Source organism: Neltuma alba, unplaced genomic scaffold, assembly GCF_004799145.2.
Source record: "Neltuma alba isolate B1F8T4 unplaced genomic scaffold, ASM479914v2 tig00011197_pilon, whole genome shotgun sequence".
NCBI lineage: Eukaryota > Viridiplantae > Streptophyta > Magnoliopsida > Fabales > Fabaceae > Neltuma > Neltuma alba.
The window spans coordinates 42,677-69,642 of NW_021635921.1; the positions used below are offsets into that span (position 1 = coordinate 42,677).

Consider the following 26,966-nt stretch of genomic DNA (forward strand, 5'->3'; position numbering starts at 1 on the left):
TAAGACCCTTATACTCACTAGTATAATCTTTTCTATCCCATCCAAAAATTTTGGTAATGTGTGTCTCCAATTGTGATTGTGTTTGTGTGTAAATATTGTGAAATGTGAACGATGCTGTGTTGTGTACGATACATGAGGAGTTAGTAATGTTATATAAATGTAGTCACGTGATTGTAAATGCGTTTGTCTGGGACACATGTAGTGTTAGCGTGATGTTGTGAAATAACATTGTGGAGCACAATGAAATTTCACTAGCCGTGTTGTGAAGTTTTGTGCAACTCTATGCCATGTATGTATAAAATATTGTGAAGTATGGATGGTGTGCATATATTCGTCATATATATTTTTCAGATGAAGCTTTTTTTCTTGCCACCAATTTTTAAAGAAAGTTGAAAGTTATTAATAGGGTTGCATCTAGTGGAAGAAAATAATTTTTTATAATGTGATGAATCAAAATTCGAATTTCACTTTAAAAAAATGCTTATATTTAGCACATGATAATATTTTGAGCAGGTCTATAATGAGAGTGTATTTGTACTTAATTAAAAAAAAGAGCAAAAATTAGTGAACGATCTGTAAGTATCTCTTTAAACGTTCTTTAAGTCAAGAGGCATGTTTTGGTCCTGATGAGTCTCTGGAATTCAACTTAACTAAACATTTTTATTACCCAAAAAAAAAGGCAAAAGTTTGAACATTAATGATTAAAAAAGGTTATATTGAGAACCTACTCCTAATTATAATTAAAAAATATTTAAATGTATCATTTGTGATAAAGAAAAATGTTCCTTTGATCTGTTAACTTTATAGAACATTTCAATTTGACCTCTTAATTTCCTAAAACATATTTTTTACCCTCTAATCTTAACATTGTTAGGCTTTTATTTTATGAGTTAACCTCTCATTGGTTTTAAATGATTATCTTTTGTGTCAATCTTTATTATTTTGATAAATTAAATTTAATATAGCAGAAACTTTGTTATCATTTACGATTCATTATTAACATTTTTTTTACTAAACTAAGTGTCCGAGTTAAAGAGTTAAAAACGTACCATATAAAATTAAGAGATTAAAAAAAACGAAATTGAAAGACTAAACATACACTCTTATTTGTATAAGATATATATGGATAAAAAATTATTATGTGTAAAATGAGTAGTGACATTATGGACTCTGAGCCATGTCTCTTAAAATAAGACAGCTGCTTTTGCGGCCATTGATTACAATTCGAGAATATATATAAATATGGATAATGACATGAATGATGCTTTATTGCTGAATATTAATGATGACTGGGATATATATTATGAGTTATTAATTTCATTAATTTCAATTAATTATCAACCAGACGGCACATGTTAAGTAGAGTCAACTTCTCTCCTTTGTGGAGGAGTCATTAAGGATCTGACAAATAACTAAGTGTGTGGTTTTAGTTGCAAACTCATCAGTGTGCCCCTTATGATCGCAAAAGTACTTGGTATCATCCATGGGCTCAACCTTTGCTGGAACAGGAATCTTCGAAAAGTTGTTCTATTATTAGACAATTTGGAGGCTATCAACCTTGTCGTGAGAGGTTGCAACGGTCATCATCCCTTTAAAGAAGTTATTGAGCATGCGAGATTCATGCTAAACAAGAATTGGCAGGTCACCTTTCAGCATGCGTATTGGGATGAGAATTGGATGGCTGACTATTTAGCGAAATGTTCACATAACCTTGTTAACTCCTTTTGGATCATTGATCACCCTCCTCCTATTCATCAAGAGCCGGAAAGTGATGCAGGAGCTTAATTTTTGTTTCGTTCTCTTGTTTAGGCTTTTGTAGAGACTTTTCTTTATATCCTGTTGTAATTCCAAAAAAAAAAAAAAAAACTCCTCTCTTTTGTGTTTTGGAGTCAGATCTTCACCCTTCCCCAAAGAGGTTTTGCAGAGAGGTCAAGCTTTATGTTAAAGCTTTCTTTGGTTAGGGAAAGAGCGTAGTAAGAAAAGCCCAATAGCATTGGGAGACAATTGCCAACAAAAAAAATCTCATGGAGGACGGTTGGGGTTCAAGGAGTTATTATCTGAGAACAAAATCTGCTTTATGCAAATTATTACTTGATTCTTCATCAGAATCAGATTCTCCTGGCTCAAGCTTGGTGTTAGTTGGTGAAAGAATGTCAATTGAGAAAACGTTCAATATGACAAGTAACATCATTCTTGTTGAATCTGTTGGAAATTAGAGATGAATTTGCTTCTCCTGTCTCTAATGATGTATGTTATTGCAAATATTGTTGAGATTTTAGACGGGCCGTTCTTCTCCCAGCAAGATTTTTAACGTTTTGGATTTAGGAAAGAATCAGATAAATCTTTAATTAAGCCGGACAAGACTCATTTTATTTAGGTACTCCTCTTGTCCTATTTATACGACAGAGAGAAGATATTTTTTTACTTTTATTTACAAGGCAGTGAGAGAAATTTTTTGTATGGATATATAATTTTATCTTTTCTTTATTATTGTGTTGATTTTGTTTATATAAGGTATAATATATATTAAATAAAAATAAAGTTAGAAAGTTGTTAAATTTTAAATAAGAGTTAATAAAGTTTAAAATTTTTTTTTAATTTATGTAAAATATGTTGAAAACAATTTATAAATAGGATGTTACCGACAGTTAAAAAATCAGATGAATTATCCCTTGCAATTCTGTGTTATTAACGGGGGAAAAATGATTGCATCCTCCGTTAAGAGGTAAAAAATAAAGTTCCTTTCTTGCGCCATCGTTGCGAATGTCATCCCAATCCGCTCTGCTTCACCCTCCGCTTCCGCTCGGCCTCATCTGGCATCTCGTCTTCACTTTCATCATCGACCACGGCGTTATGTTGTGATTTGTGAACTTGTTTCTCAGTTTCAGGTTCTGTTCTCTCTCTTTTCGGACTAGGATTATATTGATATTTTTACTTCTCTGTCTATAGCGATCTTCCTTAGATAATTTTCCAGTTAAATGTATTATCTCTGGTTGTATTTAATTAATGTTTCCTTGCCTCCCTTGACCTTAGTTTCCTGGTAGCCATTAGGGTCGACAAAATTTGTCGGGGACGTGACTGAACGTAAGATATGATGACTATTTGTGAGTTAAGGGAGGCATCAAACTACTTTTCTTGAAAAATTAACCAGCTTTAATGCGTAATCAACACTCAAGATAACCTAAGAGGATTAGATGTGGGGTTCTTTGCATTTTCAGAGTAATACCCATTGGATGTGCAATTTAACTATGTGATGGCTTCTGATTTAGACTTTTAGAGACATGTAGGAACTTTCATCCTATGTTTGGGTTTATTTACCTTTTGAAAGGGAAGCACCTAAGTGACCACAATCTGCTATATGCAAGTCTTCCTCTCCGTGTCCTAAAGAGGGGATAGAAATCTAAGGTTCTCTTTGAAGATTGTCTCCTTCCTTTCTTTTGTGATTATCCATGTCATTAGCACAAAATTAACTGGGTAATTTTGATAGCCGATGTTTTCATATATTTAAGTACTTGATTTTTAAGCATTTGAAAAATCCTAACTTGGCTACTGTAATCACATTTTTCTCAGCTAAAAGCTATCACTCAACTCTAGAAAAATTATTTTGCAAGTGACAGTTTATCTTTGCTTAAGGGAGAATTAATAGCAATCACATGAATATTTTGCTTCAGAATCACAAAGTGGGGCTAATTCTAGCACTTGCTTACTTCGATTCCCGTATCTTGGGCAGTTCCCGCAGATGGAGTTCAATGAAGATCCCGGGCCAATCGATAAATCTGTACTTTATGATCAAGATAATCATGTTTCTTCAGCAGTTTGGGACGGTCAGGTGAGTGAGTTTCTTGTTGCTACTGCTATAGATTTGTCAATATGCACATCATTTTATGCCTTCTTATGCATACCAAATCCTCAATTGCATATTCAGATCATGATTTTATTAGATGTGCGGAGGGATTGGGCAGCTTTGTTACATGATTAAGTTTCTTTCCTAATTATAGTTTAGGTCCCAGTATTTTATCTTATGAAGATAACTTGTCATTTTCTTATTTACTTCCCTTCCTTCCTGATAACATTTTCTCTTGTATAAATTTTTTTTTTTTCTTTAAAAAGCACAGGAGCGTGGTGTTCTTAGATGTCATGAACACACTTCAATGCTTGATCAGTGGAAGCTCAAGGCTAAACAGATTGAGTTGGTTGAGAAGGCTGGTTTTGGTTACCTAAGATTGCTTCCTGCTATGAGTCTTGACAATGCACTGATAGCAGCTTTGGTAGAGCGGTGGAGAAGAGAAACAAATACCTTTCACTTGACTGTTGGAGAAATGACAATAACCCTTGAAGATGTAGCACTGTTACTTGGATTAGCAATTGATGGAGATCCGGTCATAGGTCCAATCAGTACACCAAGTTCAGTTTGTGAAAAATTGCTTGGGAGAGTACCGGAGGATCTGAATGGTGGAATGGTGAAGCTTACTTGGCTGAAGGAATTCTTTTCTGAGTGTCCTGAAGATGCACCAGCAGAAGAGATTGAGTGTTGCACTCGTGCCTACCTTCTATACCTAGTGGGAAGTACGATATTTTCCACAACAACTGGGAACAAAGTACCTGTAATGTACCTTTCTTTGTTTGAGGATTTTGACAAGGCTGGGAAGTTTGCTTGGGGTGCTGCAGCATTGGCATTTTTATATAGAGCCCTTGGCAATGCGTCCCTTAAATCTCAAAGTACCATTAGCGGCTGTTTAACTCTAGTACAGGTCATGAACACAAACCTTTAGCTCTTGCTTTATTTGTTATAGATATTTGTTCTGCTAATGATTTTCATTCAAAATGCTGATAAAGTAGTGCTGTTTTCAGTGTTGGAGTTATTCTCGCCTCAATGTTGGTCAACCAAAGTTTAATCAAGAACCAGAGAGTAATTGCTTCCCCTTTGTACTTAGATGGAAAGGGAAAAGTGGTTCAAGAGCTAAATGTAATGTCGTAACCTACAGGAAGGCTTTGGATTCTCTTGACCCTTGCAATGTAAGTCTTAATCATAGTGGCGTTAATATTTTAATGATGAAGAAGATACTGTATCTGCTTTAGTGTTTATATCCAGGTCCAGTGGCTTCCTTATAGGGATATGGACTGTACAACTATACTAGAAGATATAAGAGCCAGTCTAATGTTACGTGCATCTAGAACAATGTTATTATGTTTTGACAAGGCAGAAAGGCACCTTCCAGATCGCTGCTTAAGGCAATTTGGGATGCGTCAAACAATTCCACAGGAAGTGCAACGGTGGGAGAGGAAGAGTCGTATAGTGGACCACGGGGTGGACTTGCTGGGGAGAATGGATCTGCCACTCAAAGAATGGTCAGAGCGTTGGCTTTATATTGTGGAAAGTGATGACACTGTCAGTGAGGATGAGTACATGCAGTGGTACCAGAAGATTACTCGAAGATATATTGGAAGGGTTACATCATCTCTGGAGTCAGAGTATCAGAGAACTGTAAGTCTCTGCTAAACCATCGATATTCCTTTGTCTATTGAATTTGGCTTTAAAACGTGCATCGAATCAATTCAACTGCTTCTTGTTTTGGGTTTTCTGTCGGATAATGAAGCAAATAGACCAACCGAGTATCGCATGTTAATTCATAATTTAACCCCTCTCTCTCTCTCAATCACACACACTGACACACTCTCACTCACGTGTTTTTTTTTTTTTTGCCTCCTTAAATCAAATGATGAATTACATAATTGAAGGGGAAAATTGCCCATGAGTCCTAACGTAATAAAATTAAATACTAATAGGTCCCAAAAATTCGATTTTTTACAAGTTTGACTTGTAAATAAGCAAGTTCAACTTGTAAATGTGGAAATTTGATTTGTAAATAGAAATTTTAAATCTGACTTGTAAATGACAAAATTTGACTTGTAAATATGTAGGTTTGACTTGTCAATGTGAAATTTTTGGGACCTATTTGTATTTTTCTTACTTGGAACCTATAAGTAATTTTCCCCTATTGAAAAGTTACAGGTTTGAGCTTATCAGCTAAGAGCTGTTTGATATTAACTTTTAAGAGTAAGCATTAGTTAACAAGTAATTACTTAATTGATCCCTGATTAAGATAAAGAGATCTGGACTGCCAAATACGGGTGGGCTGAAATTATTGTTTTAGTTCCACTGGTTGCTTCAATTTGCTTTGCATCTTGTAAATGACTGCACTGAACTGATGAAATCCCTCCTAGTTTTGTGTATACCTCACTACTGCGTACTACTTTTCAGGTTACTGCAATGAGGGAAATTGCAAACATAGCAGATATAGTGTCCGCAGGAGGATTGGATCCTTATAATAGAGAGTTGCTTGATGAGGTTAGGAACATTGTAAATAAATGTTTAGCAGAGCAGTTTGAAGATTTGCCAAATGACAAACTGAGAAAGAAGGGAAGTCGGAAACGTAGGCAAAAAGATTGCCTAACTACAGAGTATGAATAATATGGTACCAGACTACAGAGTATAATATGAGGTTGGTCAAGGATGCAAGACACATACCTAAACACCATTAGGAACATAATCCTGTAGAAGAGAATGAGATTTATTCAGAATTATGAAAATTTCTGACATTTGAATGCTGATAGAATCTTGTTGGCATGTAACGATTGTAAATCTCCATTGGTCATTTTGTTGTATCCAATTTATGGTAATGTTAAGGTGCTAAAATTGAGCAATTTTATATTTTGCTTGCAACTTGGGATGTGGAATGTCTCATTCAACCAAAACATTAGTCGAAATTTTTGTTTTAGATGAAAATGCAGTTATGTTAAGCTACTATTAATATTTGGAAGCAAAGACGGCAAGATAGTAGCTGTATCAGTGATTTTTCCTGTAAAGGAATTTCTTTTTCTCTCTAATCTGTATCAGTGTATACCCAGTCGCGTTGGATCATCTCCTTTCATCTCAAAGTCCCGCATCAGGGTGAGAACTCACATCCTCCTCATGCGCGGGCCTAATCAATCTCGATTTGCCGTTTTCTAGCGCCTTCATACGCCATTTTCAGACCAAGAACAATAGCCCAGAGTTCCGCCGTGAGATGGTCCGCCACAGGTTCATGCATGAAACCTGATAGGAAAGTTCCAGCATTGGCCCTAAAATAAACCACCACATCCTATGCCAGAGCGTTGGGAGAAGGCTCCGTCCATGTTAATGTTCAGCCATTCTGATTCTGGGGGATTCCATCGGTCCTCTTTACAGAAGACGGCACTGCCAATAAACAGCTGTTTAAGAAAATCGGTACGTAAACTGGTAAACATATTTATTAAATTAAGTATACTTGGAGAGTAAATGCTTGGATTGATAACAAAGGGATGAAAATATGTTTGATGCTCATCTCTGTATGAAAATGTGTATGAGGCTCATTTCCAATAAAGAATTGTTTAAGAAAATATGTACATAAAATATTCTTGAAATTAAGTATGACATATTCATGAAATTAAGTATAGCGGAGTGTAAATGCTTGGATTGCTAAAAAGAGATGTTTTTCATCATGGCATATGCATTATTCCCTCCCTAATTTTGGCTTCCATGCCTAATCCAAAATTCTTTGTTTCAGAATTTTAGGTTCAAACAATGTTACAAGTTCTACTATATACTCCTTTAGTCCTAAATATAAGATTCTTATATACACTACCAAAAAAGTCTCATATCTAGGACCGGAGGAGTACTATAGTTGATAGTGAGCAGAAACGAACAGCGCAACAATAAGAACTAGTAAGGGTTATATGATGGAAGAAGCTTTAAACAACGTCCTTACTTGATGTATATTCACAATTTTCGTGGATTAAAAATAGAATAAATGAGGGGAAGAAGCCAAAGAAATGAAATATGGAGGGAAAAGAAACTGCAGCATTTACCTTCAATTGGGAATTAAAATTTGAGCAGCCTTGAAGGACAAGGACTAGAATAGTTGAGTCATCTTCATCTTAGGCATTGATGGCAAGTTCTTTTGCTAAAGTTTGAGTTTAGGGTGACACATCAAAGCTTCCCTATCTTACACCAATTAATACAGAGATTATTAACAAATGAAGTAGAATCAAATATAATCATGTCAGAGACAAAGTTATCTGAAAAAGAGGCTTGACGTGCTTTCTCCATAGTTGGACTGCCTACGAAGCCAATATTATATAATATGCAAGTTAAGCAGGTGAAATACATAATATATGGCATCTATATTTCTTTTCATTCTGAATTTTATTCTGTACAAGGTTTGTCTATAATTCCAAAATGCGCATGATTGCAATTCAGATTTATTTGAATTCATTAACACAGCGAAGAGCAGAACAAAAATTCAAATGAACCATGGAAATTGACTAGCTATGAAGAAAACCAAAATACTTACTATTACACAAGTAATGATACGTTTATATCCAGAGTGATATAACTCAAGTTTTTGGAAAAGAACAAATTAAAAGACAATCAGAGCCTACTTTTAAGAAAAAGGAGACAATAAAATCACATATATCAATATGTAACTTTTATATGTCTTTAAGGGATAGTAATGAAGGCTGTGGAAAATGTAGAGGCTGATTGGTGCTATCACATTCAATTCAAACCATCACTAGGTTTAACTACAGAGCTCAACGCATACAAGTCATATCACAGACTATACAATGTTAGTGTCTACATGTATAGGCAATATTTACCACCACACGAGCCATAGCACAAAACTTCTTTATAAGAAAACAAAATCTGGAGAGCAGGGAACGAAGGATGTTGATGAAATTAAAAATCAATTAATCCACTATCTCTTCAACTTTTGATTGCGCATGCACAATGGATAGAAAATAGTAGTTGCATGTGTGCTAGCTTAGTTTGGAGATTTCTCTGACGTTTATTCATTATTTTAATGTACACTCAACATTAGACTTAAAGCCTAGTCACATTGAGAATAAAGAATTCTTTTCACTCGTAGTTGGAGGTTCTCCTATATCTTTGGCTATTACAACCGATTAAATTGAGATTCTACTACTTAATCCATCCTACAAATGATTGGAGATCTGCGCTGGGGAAATATCTGATTTAGATTAAGAAAGAAATTAAATGATATCAATGGGATTAGATATATTATTGGAAAGTATTCACCCTATTAAACATAATGAGTAAATATTCAATAAAAGAGGAGGCGCATTTGGATGAAATAATGGTATGACAAGGAAATTACCCATGAAAAATTGGTCGGAACTGCATTTCTATCAACTCTCAAGCATTTCTTGTGTTACCTCTGGATCTGTGGGCTCATTTCGGCTGCTCTTGGTTCTCAGGAAGCTGGGCATCCACCTCAAGTTCCAGAATCTTTGAATAATGTTGAATGATTCTGGCATCTCTGGTTCTGTACCCTTCTCCAGCTTTAATCCCATTTGTTGAGCTATCGCTTGTAGTTCTGATGCATATACTGGCCAAATTCCGCATCCTTTTATCAAGTGATCATATCGGACCACACGAGAATGAAAGTAATTTCCTATGAAGAATTCACAAGTAAACTTATAAGTGGTGCCCTCATCAAATGGCCGTCTTTGGGTTTCCTTTAATATGCGTTCCATTGGATCATACCATACAAAAACATTATCTGTATTTAACTTATAGATACGAGGGAATACCTTCTCATCCTTGTAATTGATCTCGTCATCTTCACAGTGGAATTTTCTGCAAACGATTGCTAAGATATCCCTGAGGTCCAACGGAGAAAGAATACAACAAGAAACAATACCTAACAAATGATCAGAAGAAGCTGGTGCAAGCTCAATAGTAATGGCCCTCTCCGTGGTCAGAGAATATTTGATGCCCCTTGGAATTGTGCTTCCTGGGTAACAAGCTTTAACCTCACAAGAGTAATTGTTATATATTGCTCGCATCAGTGTGAAATGAATAAATTCTGGCACATCACATCTATCCAGTCCCCATGAACTCTTCTCTTTATTGTGCTCAAAGATTGTACCCTTGAAATCGATGGTCTCCAGTGATGTGCATTCGTCTACATAAAAATGAGTAATGGAAGGTGGAAGTTCTGGTAAGGACCTAAGCCTCCAGCATTCACCCAAATCAATGTCTTTCAGCTCTGGAAGGTACTTGATGCTATTGGGAAAACTCTTTATGGTGCATCCTCGTAGTGATAAAATTTTCAACAATGACAGCCCACTGATATTGTCAGGGATCTCGGAAACCGTACAGTCTTTCAAACTCAATTGTTCTAAAGAACGCCAGGCGTCAAACAGAATGAGTAATTGTGATTTGTCAATTCCTTCTTCAATGTCAATAAGAGAGAATATTCTAAGAGATGTCAAGCTGCGTAGCTCATTTATTTGAAAGCTCCTGAGAGGCAAACCGAGATATAGCTCTTCAAGTTTATTGAACCGTCCAACTGGCAAGTTCAAGGTTTCGATACCAGTACCAACTAAACTTAAACTTCTCATTTCTTCTGATGACAACAAGAGTTCCTTGAGACTACCACAGCCAGTCAGCGTGAGATCCTTGAGAGATTTCAAGTGGTTATCCCCATCAAGATTCTCTAGTCTTTCGCACGTTCTTAGATTCAAAGAAACAAGTTTAGGGAGAGATAAGACAGACGGATGAATTTTACGCAAATTTTGACAATGTGTGAGGTCTATTGTTTCAAGATTTTGTGCCATGGGGAAATCAGGCAATTCCTTTAATTGTCGGCAAAAAGTGAGATTTATTACCTTTAAATTCGTAAGATCCTGTCACAATTAAAACAGAAAAGTTACTGAAAAAAGCCATTTTAATTAGAATAGATTGAAAATTGAAACATAAATTAGTATATAGTCCCTTCCTCGCTTATTATAAAAAACAACTTTCAAAATATGGATTAAATTTGATTAAAAATAATAAGTGTCTAAAATATATGTGTTTTCCAATCATACTCTTATTTATAAAGAAAGTACATGAAAGATAATGAGTAGAAGTTTATTACGGAAAGATAATAAGTGACATATATTTAATGAGGAGAAAAGCGGATGATCGGTTTAAAATTTCAAACAAAAATAATTTGTTTCTTCTATTTAGAAACTGTACTGAGAGAGATTGTTTATTGTGTAAAAAAAAAAAAAGGTCAAAGAGAATAATTACCTGTACACCATCCCATCGTTTTTTTATCTTGCTTCCGTTCAAATGGATTTCAACAAGTTTTTCTGGACAAAAACCCAATGGTAGAGACTCCAAAGGATAACTTTCCCAACAAAGATACCTTAGTTTATTAGAAAGTGAATCCAGCCCATCAGGAAGATGCACAAGTCTTGTCTTTATTTTAAGAGGTTTGATCTTGAGAAATCTTAAATTACTCATTTTTTAGAAAGTGCCTGCACTCAAGTACAGGTCATTTTCAATCTCCAATGTAATGCCTTCAATTGCATCCGTTCCCTAACATAATATAATTCAAATAATATTAAACAAGGAGATTTTTAAAATTCTTCCCAAAAAAAAGACAATGAGAACTTATGAAAAAACATAAATGAAAAATGAAGTTAATCCATCCTTCTCTTACCTTGTTATTTTCCAGTATGTCTTGAATTTCCTTTGCATCATTTAATCGGTTTCGTCTTTCAGGATGCTTTCTAAATTTCTCATAAACTATTTGTTCAGCCATTTCTTGTAACAAATCATGAATTTCTACTCTATTGTCTCTTGAAATAGTTACGAGTGCTTTATCTAAAAAGCTATCTATTCCACAATCCACATAGAAGTCATCACAAGCATCCATCACTCTCATAATATCTTCTTCTTTTTCTCCCTTGAAGAAGAATACAATGTCTAAAAATATCTCCTGTTCTGGTATATCAAGGCTATCATAACTCACCCTCAATATACTATGAATTTCTGCATTGGGATACTTCCTCAATTTTTTTAGGGTACTCTCCCATGTTGTCACTTTTTTAGAGTTCAAATGTGAACCCAAAACTTTTAATGCTAAAGGAAGACCTCCTGCATATTGAATTGCTTGTGCTGATAAATCTTCATATCCCATTTTAGTATCGGCTTGATTGAAAGCATGCCGACAAAAAAGTTGAAGTGATTCTTCCTTATTTAATTCTTCACTTCATGTACTTGATGAATTCCTCCACTATGAAGAACATGCTTGTCTCTACTTGTTATGATGACTTTGCTTCCTGGTCCCAATGAAAGATTGTCTTCAATAAGGAACTTTAATTGGCTGGAGGTATCTACATCATCAAGTACTAGAAGAACTCTTGTTCGACTTAGTCTCCTTTGAGTGTTGGATCTTCCTTTCATTGTGATATTTTCATCATTTAGTAGTACAGAGAGAATTTGTTCAAGCAAATGAGTCGATCCAATCCTCTTTGATTCCTCTCTCACATTCGACACAAAGCAAGAGCTATGAAATTGGTGAGAAAACTTCTCAAATATGGTACGAGCTAAGGTTGTTTTACCTATCCCTCCCTTACCCCATATTCCAAGAAGTCTAGCTCCCTGTGATTCAACTTTGATAAGCGATTCAACATAAGCCAAATTTTCCTCAAATCCAATTAGGCGGTTTGGCTCATTTATGTCTTTACTTCTCAACTTTTTCACTATTTCTCTGATTATTGCATCAATAAGATCAGGGTCATCACTAACATGTCAAAAGAAAAAAAAAATTATATTTAAAAATTAGGTAGTTGTTAAAAATAATACATTCATAGATATAATTATTTTTGAATTTTCATGTGGAAAACGTATAATTGATAACCTATGACAAGATATATTGAATAAACATGAAGAGAGAAAACTTACTGAAAATCTGAGGAATGATGATAACCAGATAAGTTTGCAGTTTCTTTTAGGACAGATCTCCAAATTTGCAATAAGTCATCTTTAAATTTCTGCTCATGTTGAGCAAATGCATTTGCATAAGATCCTTCTTGATGTCTGACATGTGATGGGTCTACATTATAGAAAACTGGAATTATAATCTGATTATTGACTCGCTTGCATTCCATGATTTTCTCTAGCTCTTGTAAACACCACCTTGAAGAAGCATAGTCTTTTGAGAATATCACCAACGCAATTATTGATCTTTCTATTGCTTCCAGAAGCGCGGATGATATTTTATCTCCCCTCTCTAGCCTTTCATCCACATACACATCTATCCCTTTTTGTTGTAATTGCTTTTTCAAATGGCTAAGAAATGTATGTCTGATGTCTGAACCCCTAAAACTGATAAAAACATCATATTTTTCCTGCCGAACTTGAGAAGTAGCAGCAAAAGCAGCTATTACTGAACATAAACAAAAATCATAGGGCGTTAATTATTGCTAATAAATTTGGATGCTAATCTCTCTACTCAAGTTTCAAATAATCACATTATAATAAACATATAACTATTCTAGTATTATATATGTTTACACCCATGTGAATTTAATTTGTGTCTAGCATGGGTAGCTTGGATATAATTAAGGCCGTTTTGATAATAAAATGGAAAAAAATTACGAGTAGGACCCAAATAAGGGACTCATTTACAAATAAATCCTGCAAATTTGCTAAAATAGGGTGCAGTCGTAAGGTTTTGAGTGTGATTTTTTGCACATGCAAATAACTAAATTGCCCTTTATTCAAATTTTACATATGAATTTACAAGCTAACCTCCTACATTTACGATTCAAACATCTTATATTTATAAGTAAATCCCCATAACTTTTGCGCTAGTCGTTAGAATTTAGCACATGGATTTACAAGCCCACTTTTTAGATTCACGAATCAACCTCTTTGATTTACAAATCAATCCCTTTGGATTAGTTTAGGGGCAATTTGGTCTTTTTGGTACAACCAAACAAATCATTCAGGGAACTTGGGAATTTTACTCTATTTTAGCACATTTATAAATAAGTCACATATTCATAATTTTTTTCTAAAATTAAAGACTCGGGATGCTGGCTTTCATGCGGAAACATTATTATTGCTTTGGGTATTTCAAGGAACAGAATCTAGAATCCAGATTTGAGACTATCATTCCTCATGATGATAGAAGCATAGAAATTAAACACAAAGCGTAAGAGTCAAACCTTTGTTCTTCCCGGAAGAACAGAAGAAATAATAGAAAGCGGCCATCCCAATGGCTATGAAAGAGAAGGCCACACCCACAAGCAATTCATTCTCCAGTGCCTCGAAGAACTCCATGCTCCAGTCCTTCAAGTGATTGATAATATAGGTAAAAAAAATCAACACATCGTAGTCAAACATATACATCTTACGTAAGGAATGAGGAACAAGATCATCGTACCTGGATAGATCAAACCTCTTCTGGCAAACTCAGATCAATCGTGATGATGTCTGCGTGAATTACAGTAATCCAATTTATATATGTGAAGAATTGAAGGGTTTCTGGGAAACTTCCTTATCAATACGGTGGGGAGTCTCTGGTAAAGTAAGTTGAATAATTTAAAATATACAGCAAGTTGGTTTCTGAGCGTTCCCATTTGTCGTGCCCCAAAAAGAAAATAAATATAAGAATCAAACAAATGTTTGCTTCGTTTCGTTGACTTGATTGTTTTATAGTGTCAAATGTTACGTTTTCGACCAACAAGCTGGTTTAATCGCAGGTTTTGGGTTGATATCCTGAACCTTTAGTTAAGTGCCCCAGAAAACTTATGCAAAAATAATAAGTAAATTTTTAAGTTTGATTCGCAAATAAGGCATGAGAACTTGTAAAACTTTTTTCTGTTCAAAGTTTAACTGGGAAATTTTTATAAAGATAATTTTGTTGATTTGGGTGCCTAAGGATGATTTCATACTAAGACTGAGAACTCCATGAAATATTTTAAGAGTTTTTTACTTGGTGTTAGATAATAAAATATTTGATTGGCTTGAAGGAGAGTTGTTGGGGGGGGGGGGGGGGGACCGGGGGTGGGAGTCTTGAGAATGTGAATTATTTAAGCTTCACATTTTGTCCGTATTTTGTACAAAGCTTCGAATTGAACAAAGAAAGGAAATGTATTAGAAGGCTCTAATTTGCTCGCACGGCTTTAATTAAGTACTAATAATTTAAAGACCATTTTTTTTTGGAACCATTCAATTTATAGATATTGCATCTTCGGTAATCAATACCCATATCCATTTGTTGGTTGTTATATGCTACTTTCATCTTTAATATAAGATTTAATTAACTAATTTGAGTTTCGGCCAAAAAAAATTAATTAGTTTGAGTAAAATTAAAAATATTAGTTAAATTAGTTAATACGATATGTTTTTAAAATACCCCTATAAAATTAAAAATATTAGTTAAATTAGTTAATACGATATGTTTTCTAAAATACCCCTAAAAATCTTCTTTCATTTTTCTCCCTTCCTTTCCTATTTGATTATTATTAAAGATATATCAATAAGATTAATTTTAAAAAAATTAATAAATATATAAAATAAGTCTTAAATATAATTAATTCTTCAGTTAGACCTATATTAAGGGCAAGAACAGTATATCTTGATCACTAAGCCATGGGTGATGGTACACACTGATCGAGCACGGATGAGGGACCCCCCCCCCAAAAAATTGGACGTAGATTTTCAAACATTGACGGCGCTTTAAATTAGCAGCCAAAAGTAATTTATTTTTAATTGAACTTTTAGAAAGTTAAGCATGTGTAAAATTAAATTAAATGATGTGATTTATGTTTGGATTAACTTTTATAATAAAGATGTTTGTAAAAGTAGAAGTTGTTTGGATTATTATTGAATAAATAAGTTTAGTTGTAAAATGATAAAAAAATTACTTTTACTAAATAATAAAAATAAAAAATAATGTACATAATATAATAATTTTAATATTATGATAGGAAGAAGTTATATTTAATGAATAAAATATTTTAAATGAGATATCATAGTAATGTGAAAATTTTTGAAGTGAATAATATTATATAATGATCGGATGATATATATTTTGTAAAATTTATGTAAATATAAAATAACAAATAATATTAAAATTTAAAAATCTTATAAAAATCATGTTAAAAACTATTTTTATTTAACGGAAAATTAAAAATAAAATAATTAAAAAATAATTGGGAAACATAAAAAATATGCAGAGAGATGCATAAATAACATAAACAAAAGAGCAAAAATATTTTCTGATTCAAAAAAGATTGCTTTTACCTAAGTTTTAACCAGGTTTTATATACTTTTATATTGTGCTCTAAAATCAACTTTTGACTCATAAGTATATCAGCCAAAAGCTACTGTAATAAGAGGAGAAATTTTTCAAACATGCTTATTAGTCATGAACTGTTTATAAGTGAGTTCAACTGTTAATAAATATGTGTAAACATCGTTCACATTCAACGCGTCTAAGTTCTTGATGATGTGTCTTCTAGAGGGAAAGTGTTGGATGACTTTGCTTTCCATTGTTCTCTTTTCTGCCTGGTTATGATTTTGCTACAACTTGCAAGACGCAATATGCTATTTTTTGTTTAATGATAGTCTTTCTCTGGCACAAAAGGAAGGGAAAAAAAAATCCAACCTGGACAGATTCCTTCATTGCTCCGGCCGAACACTATCATTTGCTTTTACTGTAGAGAAATATTCTACTGTTGACACATCTCTTCCTGAGACCTCCTTATAACGACTATTATTACTGGGAAGGGATAGTGTGTTTACAAGTGCTATCAGTTCATTGACTGATAGTGTGGGCGCATATATATGTGTGTGTGAGAGAAAGTTGGATTCTTCTTAACATTTAACGTGCATCCACAACTTAGAGTATTTTTTTTAGGTGTATCTAACATCCTAATGTATTTTTTGGTATAATTTTACACTTAACAATTTAAAATGCTAGATACATCAAAAAATAATTTGAAGTGTTAGACACCGTTAAAAAAATACTTTAGAATGTTGAATATATTACAAATATGTTAAGATATTAGATGTATCTAAAAAATACTTTGAATTGCTGGATGTACTTTAGCATTTTAAGTTAAGGATACTCTTTTGTTTTTGTAGTGAGAATATTCTTTTAATATTAGATTTGTTTTACCTGATTTATACTATAAGTTATATCACACAAAGTCGCTGATTTTTTCTTCGAAGAGTTTTTCTTTCCGACTTAATTATTTTGCATTATTAAGGACAATAATAGATTTATGATTCTCAAATGCTTTTACGGACGCATGATTAAATTTGCATATACATATGTATGTATATAATATATACTGTGTGTGTAGACGTAATTAGGTATCTTTTGAAATATCCTTAGAATAAAATAACTTAAAACTTTTGGGTAGGCTTGAAAGAGATATTCCAAAGTTCGTTTTGGTGGTGTTGAAGTGATTGCAGTTTTGGCTTATGTTCATTCTCATCTCTTTGTTCTGATGATGGCTCCCCATCAATGTCACTCCAGCTTCAATATTGAGAATAAAGTATCGGAAAATCTCTGTCGTCTCTTCTCCAAGACTAGAGAAGGCATAAATGAAAGTGAGTCATGTTCATCAAACCAGTTCCGCTGCTTCTTGCCTTTAACTCGAAACTAGTCAAATGCTTTGGTTATTTAGTCGATCGTACAATGATGCCAACAAAACCAATCGAGTATTGCATGTTACCCATAATTTAACATCTTCCACACAACACATTCATGTGGTAACCGCAGGCAAAAGGATTGCCTAACTAGAGAGTATGAATAGCATGGTGTGAGAGTACATATATAATAATCACCTAGGCTAATTTTGAGTTTAACTCATTGATGCCATAACATGAGGTTGGTCAAGCATACAAGAATGATACCTAAACATCACACGAACATAATCCTGCAGAAGAGAATGATATCTGTTCAGAGTTATGAAAATTTCTGACAGTTGAATGCTGATAGAATCTTGTTGGCATATAACAATTGTAAATCTTCACTTGGTAATTTTGTTGTATCCATTTGATGTTCATTAATATATGGAGCTAAAATTGAGATGGGGAATGTCTCATCCAACCAAACAGCAGTTGAAATTTGTGTTTATAGATGAAAGTGCAGTTGCGTAAAGCTACTATTAAAATTTGGAAGTAAAATGGCAATTTGGTAGCTGTATCAGTGACTTCCCTTTAAAAAATCACTTTTTTTCTCTAGCTTTTGGATCTGAAATTGGATGAAACCAATGTTGCTTCACATAATGAGTTACATAATACACTCTGTTTTTAAGAAACACAGACTGTAAGATGAAAACATTCTTCTGCTGTAAGATGCAAGAAATCAACTTGATGATGCTGTCACCAGTATTTGTAGGAAAGACCAAGCACTAAGCAACAAGCCTCATTGTATTTCTGATGCTATTCTTCTGTCAACCTCTCATTGTCATAAGCACCCTTGCAGTTGTAACTGCTACATCTTCATAAATAGAAATGCAGCTCTTTCCCCCACTTCCTTTGAGAAGAAAACCTGCTCGTTACAAGTTAAAATGGAAAAAAGAATGGGAGTATAAATGCTGTGATTGAAAATAAAGGTAATTATTTCATCATGGTATATGTATTTTCAATAATCCTATTCCCTTCCTAATTTGGTCTCCATTGCGATCCTAATTCAAATTTTGCTTCGTTTCAGAATTTTAGATTCAAACAATTAAGGCTATAAGTTCAACTATACACTACAATTCAAAGTGAGCAGAAACTAGTAGTAAGAATCAATATGAACTATATGACGTAAGAAGCTTTAAGCAGTGTTCTTACTGCCATTTATATTGTTATAGGCAGATAGAGAGAACAGAGAGAGCACAAGGTAAGCAGTAAAGATATATATTCAATTGACACCCATACAACTTCTAGCATCCTATTTATGGACCACTACCCGCTTTCTATTTACCTTAATGGCCTTACTAATATTATTATTAAGCAGTGTTCTTACTGCCATTTATATTTATAGGCAGATAGAGAGAACAGAGAGAGCACAAGGTAAGCAGTAAAGATATATATTCAATTGACACCCAATACACTTCTAGCATCCTATTTATGGACCACTACCCGCTTTCTATTTACCTTAATGGCCTTACTAATATTATTACACATATCATATATGCACAATTTTCAAAGGTTAAAAATAGAATAAATAAGGGGCTGAAGCCATAGAAATGACATATGGAGGGGAAAGAAAGTACAGCATTTACCTTCAATTTGAAATTAAAATTTGAGTAGCCGTGAAGGACTAGGGCTAGAATAGAATCATATATAGAAACTCATTATTACAAATGAACGGAAATGCAAACATGTCAGAGACAAATTTACCTGAAAAAGATGCTACAGCTTGTGTTCATACTTGGATTGGCCTGCCTAATTAGCCAATATTATAAATATGAAAGTTAGACAGTTGAAATACATGGCATCCATATATGTTTTTCTCTCGTTCTATATTTCATTCTGTGCAAGGCTTTCCTATAATTCCAAAATGTGCATGAACACAACTCAGATTTATTTGAATTCACTGCCGCTAGTAGAGGCAGAGGAAAAGTTTAAATGAAACATATAGAAATTGACCAGCTATGAAGAAAACCAAAATACTTACTGCTATGCAAGTATTACACATTTATATCCAGAATGATACGATAAAGTCAACTCAACTCCTTTCCAAAGAAATCTGCATATAACAACAACTAAAAGACAATCAGAGCCCACTGTAAAAGAGAAAAAGGAGGGAATAAAATCACATATATCAAAATGTAACCATTCTATTTCTTTAAAGGATAGTAATGAAGGCTGTGGAAGATGATAGATGCTATTTGCATCACATTCAATTCAACACATCACAAAGTTTAACTACATTACTGAGCTCCATGGATATAAGTCACAAGCACAACTAAGAATTAGCATTGGCACATGTTAGTATCTACATGGACAACAGAACATGGAGAGCAGCGCAGGGAACTAAGGGATGCTAATGGAATTAAAAATCAATTAATCCATTATCTCTTCATTTTTTGACGTGCAATGCCCATGGATAGAAAATACAGATAGTTGCATGTTTGGTAGCTTACTTTGGAGATTTTTCTAACGTTCATTCATGTTCAGCATTAGACTCACAGACTAGTTTCATTGAGAATAAAGAATTCTTGTCATACATGGTTGGAGATTTTCTTATCATTGGCCATTAAGGCTGATTAAATTCAGATTCTACAACTTGATCCATCCTACATGATTGGAGATTTGCAGCAGGACAAAAAAAGACATATTTGAATAAAATAATGGTATAGCGCAGGAAATTACCCATAAAAAAAATTGTTGGAATTGGAACTGAATTCTCAAGCTTTTCTTTTGTTACTCAAAAAGGGGGCATCCACCTCAAGTTCCATGTCCTCTGGCGCGCACGAGTGCTTCTACTAACGGAATCAGGTAATGGCTGATGTAACAGTGCCACTTCAGCATTTGGGTTCTCATCTGGGCCAGTGATATTATTGCCTGTAACAATGCCCTTCTCCAACTTTAATTCCATTTGTAGACCTTCCTCTTGTAATTTGGAACGCATATATTGGCCAAATTCCGGCTGATGTAACAGTGCCACTTCAGCATTTGGGTTCTCATCTGGGCCAGTGATATTATTGCCTGTAACAATGCCCTTCTCCAACTTTAATTCCATTTGTAGACCTTCCTCTTGTAATTTGGACGCATATATTGGCCAAATTCCGCACGCCTTTATCAAGTGATCATATTTTTTTTCGCCCAGAACGGAAGAAGAATTTCAATGAAGAATTCACATGCAAACTTACAAGTGGTGCCCTTATCAAATCGCCTTCTTTGTGTTCCCTTGACTATGCTTTCCATTGGATCATACCATACAAAAACATGATCTGTACTCAATTTCATGAGGCGAGGGAATCTTTTTCATCCTTGCAATTGATCTCTTCATCTTCCAAGTGGAATTTTCTGCAAATTGATGCTACGACATGGCTTAAGTCTAATGGAGAAAGAATACAACAACAAACAAAACCCAATAAACGGTCAGAAGAAACTGGTGCAAGCTCAATAGTAGCAATGGACCTCTCCATAGTCTGAGAATTTTTTAAGCCCGTTGGAATTGTGCTTCCTGGGTAACAGACTTTAAGCTCACAAGAGTAGTTGTTGCATATTGCTTGCATCAGTGATAAATCAATGGTTTCCAATGATGTGCATTCATTGACATAAAATTGAGTAATGGAAGGTGGAAGTTCTGGTAAGGATCTAAGCCACTTGCATTCTCCCAGATCAATTTCTCTCAGCTTTGAAAGATGCTTGATGCTATTAGGCAAACTACTCAAGCTGCACCGTCGTAGTGACAGAATCTTCAATAATGACAGGCCATTGATATTGTCAGGGATTTCACCAACCTCACAGCGTCTCAAATGCAGTTCTTCTAAAGAATGCCAGGCATCAAACAGAATGAGTAATTTTGATTTGTCAATTCCTTCTGTAAAATTAGAAAGAAAGAATATTTTCAGAGATGTCAAGCTTCTTAGCTCATTTATTTGAAAGCTCTTGAGACGCCAACCGATATGTAGCTCTTCCAGTTTATTGAACCATCCTACTTGCAAGTTCAATGTTTTGATACTAGTATTATTCAAATGTAAAATTCTCATTTCTTCTGATGCCACCAAAAATTCCTTGAGAGCAATACATCCAGTCAGCGTGAGATGCTTGAGAGATTTCAAAGGGGTGTCCCCATGAAGATTCTTTAGTTTGCAGCACCCCGCTAGATTCAGAAGAAACAAGTTTAGGAAGAGATAAGAGAGATGGATGAATGCTACGCAACTTTTTGCAATATCGGAGGTCCAGTATTTCAAGATTTTGTGCCATTGAGAAATCAGGCAGCTCCTTTAACTTTGAGGAAAAGCTGAGATTTATTGTCTTCAAATTCATAAGATCCTGTGACAATTAAAAGAGGAAAGTTACTGAAAAAAGCCCTAATAATTCAATTAGACTGAAGAATGAACATGCATTAATATATAGTTACCTGCACACCATCCCATAGTTTCACCACATTGCTGCAAACCATATGGATTTCAACAAGTTTTTCTGCACAAAAACCCAATGGTAGAGACTCCAAAAGATATTCTTCCCAACAAAAATATCTTAGCTCATCAGAAAATGACTCTAGACCAAAAGGAAACCGCACGGTATAACCTCCTTTTAACTTAGAACTAATCCTGAGAAATCTTAAATTACTCATCTTTTTGAAAGCGTCAGCACTCAAGTGCAAGTGGTTTCTAAATTCCTTTGGGTTCAGTGTAATGCCTTCAATTGCATCAGTTCCCTGACATAACAAAATTCAAATAATATTAAACAAGTGGATTTCAAAAATTCTTCAATGAAAACAATGAATGAAAAAGGAAGTTAAATGGCAGGATCTCTTACCGTGCTATTTTTCAATACATCTTGAATTTCATTTACATCATTCAATCGACTTCGTCTTTCAGGATGCTCTCTAGCTTCCTCACGAACTATTTCTTCAGCCATTTCTTGTAATAGATCATGAATTTCTACTTTGTTGTCTCTTGAAATAGTTATGAGAGCTTTATCTTGAAGGCTATCTATTCCACAATAGGCATAGAAGTCATTACAAGCATCTAACACCCTTATAATATCTTCTTTTCTTTCTCCCCTAAAAAAGAATGCAATATCTAAAAATATCCTTTGTTCTGGCACATCAAGTCCATCATAACTCACCCTTAATACATTATGAATTCCCATATGAGGATACTTTCTGAATTTTTTGAGGGCACTATCCCATGCTTTTGTACTTCTAGAGTTCAAATATAAACCCAAAACTTTTATTGCTAAGGGAACGCCTCTTGCATACTGAATTGCTTGTGCTGATAAATTTTCCCAAAACTTTTATTGCTAAGGGAACGCCTCTTGCATACTGAATTGCTTGTGCTGATAAATTTTCATACCCCATTTTGGGATAAGCTTGCTTGAAAGCATGCCAACAGAAAAGTTGAAGTGATTCTTCCATTTTTAATTCTTTCACCTCATGCACTACTTGAACTCCTCCACTAACAAGAACATGTCTGTCTCTACTTGTTATGATGACTTTACTGCTTGGTCCCAATAAAAGATTTTCTTCAATAAGATACTGTAATTGGTGGGAGGTGTCTACATCATCAAGCACAAGAAGAGCTCTTATTCGACGTAGCCTTCTTTGAGTGTTGGGGCTTTCTATCATTGTGAGATTTCCATCATTTAGTAGGACAGAGATAGTTTTTTCAAGCAAACAAGTCAATCCAATCTTCTTGGATTCCTCTCTCACGTTTGATACAAAGTAAGAACTATCAAACTGGTGGGAAAATTGGTCAAATATAGCACGAGCTAAGGTTGTTTTACCCATTCCTCCCTTACCCCAAATTCCAAGAACCCCAACTTCTTGTGAGCCAATTTTCATAAATGACTCAATAGCAGCCAAATTTTCCTTGAATCCAATTAGGTGCTTCGGCTCAGTTGTGTCTTTATCTTCCAGCTTTTTTGATACATCTTTGATTATTTGATCCACAAGATCGGATTCATTGCTGGCATGTTAAAAGGAATAATTATTTTTTAAAAACACCCCACATTTGCTAAAAAAATGCATGCATAGACATAATTATTTTTAATTTTGTATGGAGAAACATGTAATTGATAAATTAAGACAGGATATATTGAATAAATATAAAGTGAAAACAACTTACAAAAATTTGAGGAATGATGATAACCAGATAGGTTTGCAGTTTCTTTCAGGACACATCTCCAGACTTGCAACAAGTCAAATCTGAACTTGTACCCATGTTGAGCAAATGAATCTGCATAAGATCCTTCTTGATGCCTGACATGTGATGGATCTATATTATAAAAAACTGGAATTACAGTCTGATTATTGACTCGCTTGCATTCCATGATTTTCACTAGCTCTTCTAAGCACCACCTTGAAGAAGCATAGTCTTTTGAAAGTATCACTAGTGCAATTATTGATCTTTCTATTGCCTCCAGTAATGTAGATGATATTTCATCTCCTCTCTGTAGCCTCTCATCGATGTATACATATATCCCCTTCTGTTGTAATTTCTGTGTTAAATGGCTAAGAAATCCATGTCTAACATCTGAACCTCTAAAACTGATAAAAACATCATATTTTTCTTGTCGAACTTGGGAGGGACTAGCAAAAACAGCCATTGCTGAACATAAACAAAAATTGGGTGTTAATTTTTTCTAAATAATTTGAATGCTAATATTTCTGCTCAAGTTTCCACTAACAACATTTATAATAACATATAACTGTTCAAATATTATATGTTTACTCTCGTATGAATTTAATTTGTATTTAGCACAGATAGCTTGGATATGACTAAGGCTAGTTTGATATGCAAAACATAATAAAATGGGAAAATTATGAACAGGTTCCAAATAAGGGACTCATTTACAAATAATTCCTATGAATTTGCTAAGACACGATGCAGTGCTAAAGTCTTTGAGTGTTGCATTTTACATGTGCAAATGACAAAATTACTCTTTATTCAGATTTACATACGGATTTACATGTTAACTTTCTAGATTTACAATTCAAACCTTGAATCAACATAATTTTTGTACTAGTTATTCAAATGGACAAATTTCATGTACGAATTTACAAGTCTGCTTTCTAGAATTACAAATAAACTTATTTTATTTACAAGTCAATCCTTTAAACTTGTCAAGGGGAAATTTGGTTTTTTAGCTCATATAAAAAATAATACTCATAAAACTTCACTGAATTTTAACGAATGTAATCGTGAGACTTGTTTATGAACAAGTCCTATATTTGGAGCATATTCACAATTTTCGCTAAAAATAAGATTGGCGATGCTGGCTTCCATTTGGTGAATACTGAAATTTGATCTTTTGTTTCCACGTCCAGATGCTTATACTTAAAAAGAATGGAATAAAAAAAGGGAAAGACTTAACAAAGTGATTTTGTAATTGAAAGAGTTCATGCACCTTTATTTTCAAAAAAAAAAAAGTATTAAAAATAGTGCAAATTATTGAGTAACAATAACAGCCCTTTTATTTAAAAACAAACTATAAGGTCATAATAATTATTGTAAAATTTTCTTTGAATGACCTAGTCTGTTTCTCAGTTACTTTAAGTCTTGATTCTTTTTTAATGGGAAAGAATGATAAACTATCTAAATCTTATGATTTATTGGCTTTTAATTTACAAAAGATGGCAAAACTCTGACTTGGTTTACATAGGGATTAGGTTACATCTTGCATCATGAAATACTTTTTCAATAGCACTCACAATTTTAAACTAATTTTTTTGGACATTTAATATCTTAAAATTTTTCCCCACTAAAACAGCATTAAGTATCGTAAAGTAATTTTTCAGGTGATTTTACCTTAAAGTATTTTTTTAGTAGCCAAAGACATTCCCAACCTAGGATACTGAGTGAACTAAAAATATAACTTATGGTGATAGATGCACTAAACATTCTTTTAGAATACTAGTTGTTACTAGAAAAATATTTAGTGTTGAGTGCTCCAAAGAGAACATATTTTAAGTGCTAGTGAAAAAAATACTTTAAGTGATGGATGATAATGAACCGTTTACATAAAAATAAATTGTTATGAAAGTATCCAATTAAACCCATTAATGGAAGTTGATAATTGGCCGGACGAAAGGAAAAGTCATAATCATGAGGGATTAATAATCTTTTGTTTGAAATGATGGCAGAGTAGAGAGAGGAATTTTAATGATAGTTTTTTATTTTTATTCTAGGAGAGGAGGAGAGAGAAGCTAATAAAAAAAGTAATTGTTTTAGCCTTATAAAATTTAAATAGATTTTTTTATTAGTTATATGTATGTTACCCTTAATTTAAAACACTGTGAGTGATGAACCTCTCTTTTATTAGACCCAATTACTATGAGTAAAATTTAAATGGATTTTTGTCGATAATATATATATAATAAAATTCATCAACTTTAACATGTCATGGTAAAACTTATTTTTAATCTATTAATAAAACGAAAAAAGTGGATCAGATTTCATGGAACAGAATCTAACATCCAGATTTAAGACTAAAATTCTTCATGACCATAGAAGCAGAGAAATTGAAGAGGAAGCGAAAGAATCAAACCTCTGTTCTTCCTGGAAGAATGGAAGACGGCGATCACAATGGCTACAACTGAGAGGGCCACACCCACAAGTAACAGAATGTATATCAGGCGCTATAAAAACTAAACTATATTGATGCTGCATCATTACAAAATTCAAACAAGTGGAAATGAAAGATGGTGAAACAGAGCAAGAACAGAGTCATACGGAACGCATTAGGAACATTATGGCTTTTCCTGGCACGTATATGTACGTGAGGAATAGTTCAAACATGGGGCATACATTTTACGTAAGGAATGGGGAAGAAGACCATCGTACCTGGATTTGATCAAACCTTATCCGGCAAAATAGGGGAGTGATATCTGAATAGACAAAAATGCAGTTTTTAAGCGAAGAACAAGGCACTGGGAATCTTCGTCCTCAATGCAAGGAGTCTTCGTTAGAACTTCGAAAGCAAGTTCAATAATTGAAAATGACAAATAGACTTGTGCGCGTTTCCTCCATTTGTCATGCTCCAAGAAGAAAATAACAACTCTGATACATAGATGGATGACTAATTTGATATTAAAAAATTAGTTAACTTAGTTATTTATAATAAATATGTGCTCATTTTTTTAAATTATTCTATTTAATCATGTACGTTAGAATTACTCTTTAACCAAAAACTCTCATAATTAATAGAGATATTTTGAAAAAAACATTATGAATTTGAAAAACAATTGATTGAAGTATTATATTTATGACCAAATCCAACCCCCTAGCTAGTTTTTATATTTAGAACCGAAGGTAGTAAAAATAAAAATAAAAATCAAATAAATATTTGATTTGTTGACTTGATTGTCTTTTATAGTCAAGAGTTATTTTTAATTTACTACCTCCAGTCCTAATTATGAAACTTTATTTATAGGCTATAAACTATTTATTATAATTAT

The 26,966-nt window shown here is 33.8% G+C and overlaps 3 protein-coding genes, 1 long non-coding RNA gene and 1 pseudogene across 6 annotated transcripts; 1 reads left to right on the forward strand and 4 right to left on the reverse strand.

Moving 5' to 3' along the window:
* Positions 1-2,763: 2,763 nt before the first annotated feature.
* Positions 2,764-17,771, forward strand: LOC114762173 (protein MAIN-LIKE 2). Of its 3 annotated transcripts, XM_028951631.1 has the most exons (8): positions 2,764-2,888; positions 3,288-3,405; positions 3,731-3,829; positions 4,116-4,751; positions 4,852-5,016; positions 5,093-5,485; positions 6,263-6,488; positions 17,670-17,771. In XM_028951631.1, exons 3-7 carry the CDS (start codon positions 3,740-3,742, stop codon positions 6,470-6,472), a joined length of 1,494 nt encoding a protein of 497 aa, XP_028807464.1. In that variant the 5' UTR covers positions 2,764-2,888; positions 3,288-3,405; positions 3,731-3,739; the 3' UTR covers positions 6,473-6,488; positions 17,670-17,771. The 3 variants fall into 3 exon arrangements, with proteins under 3 accessions (XP_028807464.1, XP_028807463.1, XP_028807466.1); XM_028951630.1 differs by lacking the exon at positions 3,288-3,405; XM_028951633.1 differs by lacking the exons at positions 2,764-2,888; positions 3,288-3,405; positions 3,731-3,829 and adding an exon at positions 3,941-3,998.
* On the reverse strand, positions 6,775-10,659 carry LOC114762162 (disease resistance-like protein DSC1). Its single transcript, XM_028951620.1, has 4 exons — positions 9,631-10,659; positions 9,195-9,491; positions 7,888-8,023; positions 6,775-7,237 (listed from the first exon to the last, which is right to left on the reverse strand). Exons 1-2 carry the CDS (start codon positions 10,657-10,659, stop codon positions 9,450-9,452), a joined length of 1,071 nt encoding a protein of 356 aa, XP_028807453.1. The 3' UTR covers positions 6,775-7,237; positions 7,888-8,023; positions 9,195-9,449.
* On the reverse strand, positions 11,319-14,230 carry LOC114762163 (TMV resistance protein N-like). The gene is made up of 6 exons (XM_028951621.1): positions 14,208-14,230; positions 14,047-14,100; positions 12,779-13,201; positions 12,092-12,380; positions 11,532-11,810; positions 11,319-11,407 (listed from the first exon to the last, which is right to left on the reverse strand). Exons 1-6 carry the CDS (start codon positions 14,228-14,230, stop codon positions 11,336-11,338), a joined length of 1,140 nt encoding a protein of 379 aa, XP_028807454.1. The 3' UTR covers positions 11,319-11,335.
* Positions 17,772-18,095: 324 nt separating the features above from the next.
* Positions 18,096-19,163, reverse strand: LOC114762174 (uncharacterized). The gene is made up of 2 exons (XR_003742232.1): positions 19,111-19,163; positions 18,096-18,389 (listed from the first exon to the last, which is right to left on the reverse strand). It is a non-coding gene; the product is annotated as an uncharacterized LOC114762174 (long non-coding RNA).
* Positions 19,164-20,796: 1,633 nt separating this feature from the next.
* Positions 20,797-26,077, reverse strand: LOC114762164 (putative disease resistance protein At4g11170; annotated as a pseudogene).
* Between the last annotated feature and the right edge of the window lie 889 nt (positions 26,078-26,966).

Bases quoted from the DNA above. Each gene is read 5' to 3' on its own strand.
- LOC114762173 (XM_028951631.1), top strand. From the start codon at position 3,740: ATGGAGTTCAATGAAGATCCCGGGCCAATCGATAAATCTGTACTTTAT. The intron at 4,752-4,851 runs GTCATGAACACA...TGCTGTTTTCAG, and splicing joins GCTGTTTAACTCTAGTACAG to TGTTGGAGTTATTCTCGCCT. The intron at 5,017-5,092 runs GTAAGTCTTAAT...GTTTATATCCAG, and splicing joins ATTCTCTTGACCCTTGCAAT to GTCCAGTGGCTTCCTTATAG.
- LOC114762162 (XM_028951620.1), bottom strand. From the start codon at position 10,659: ATGGCACAAAATCTTGAAACAATAGACCTCACACATTGTCAAAATTTG. The intron at 9,492-9,630 runs GTATTCCCTCGT...AATTCTTCATAG, and splicing joins TCAATTACAAGGATGAGAAG to GAAATTACTTTCATTCTCGT.
- LOC114762163 (XM_028951621.1), bottom strand. From the start codon at position 14,230: ATGTATATGTTTGACTACGATGT. The intron at 14,101-14,207 runs GTTGATTTTTTT...TCTCTTTCATAG, and splicing joins TATATGTTTGACTACGATGT to CCATTGGGATGGCCGCTTTC. The intron at 13,202-14,046 runs GTTTGACTCTTA...TGTTTTTATCAG, and splicing joins TTCTTCCGGGAAGAACAAAG to TTTTAGGGGTTCAGACATCA.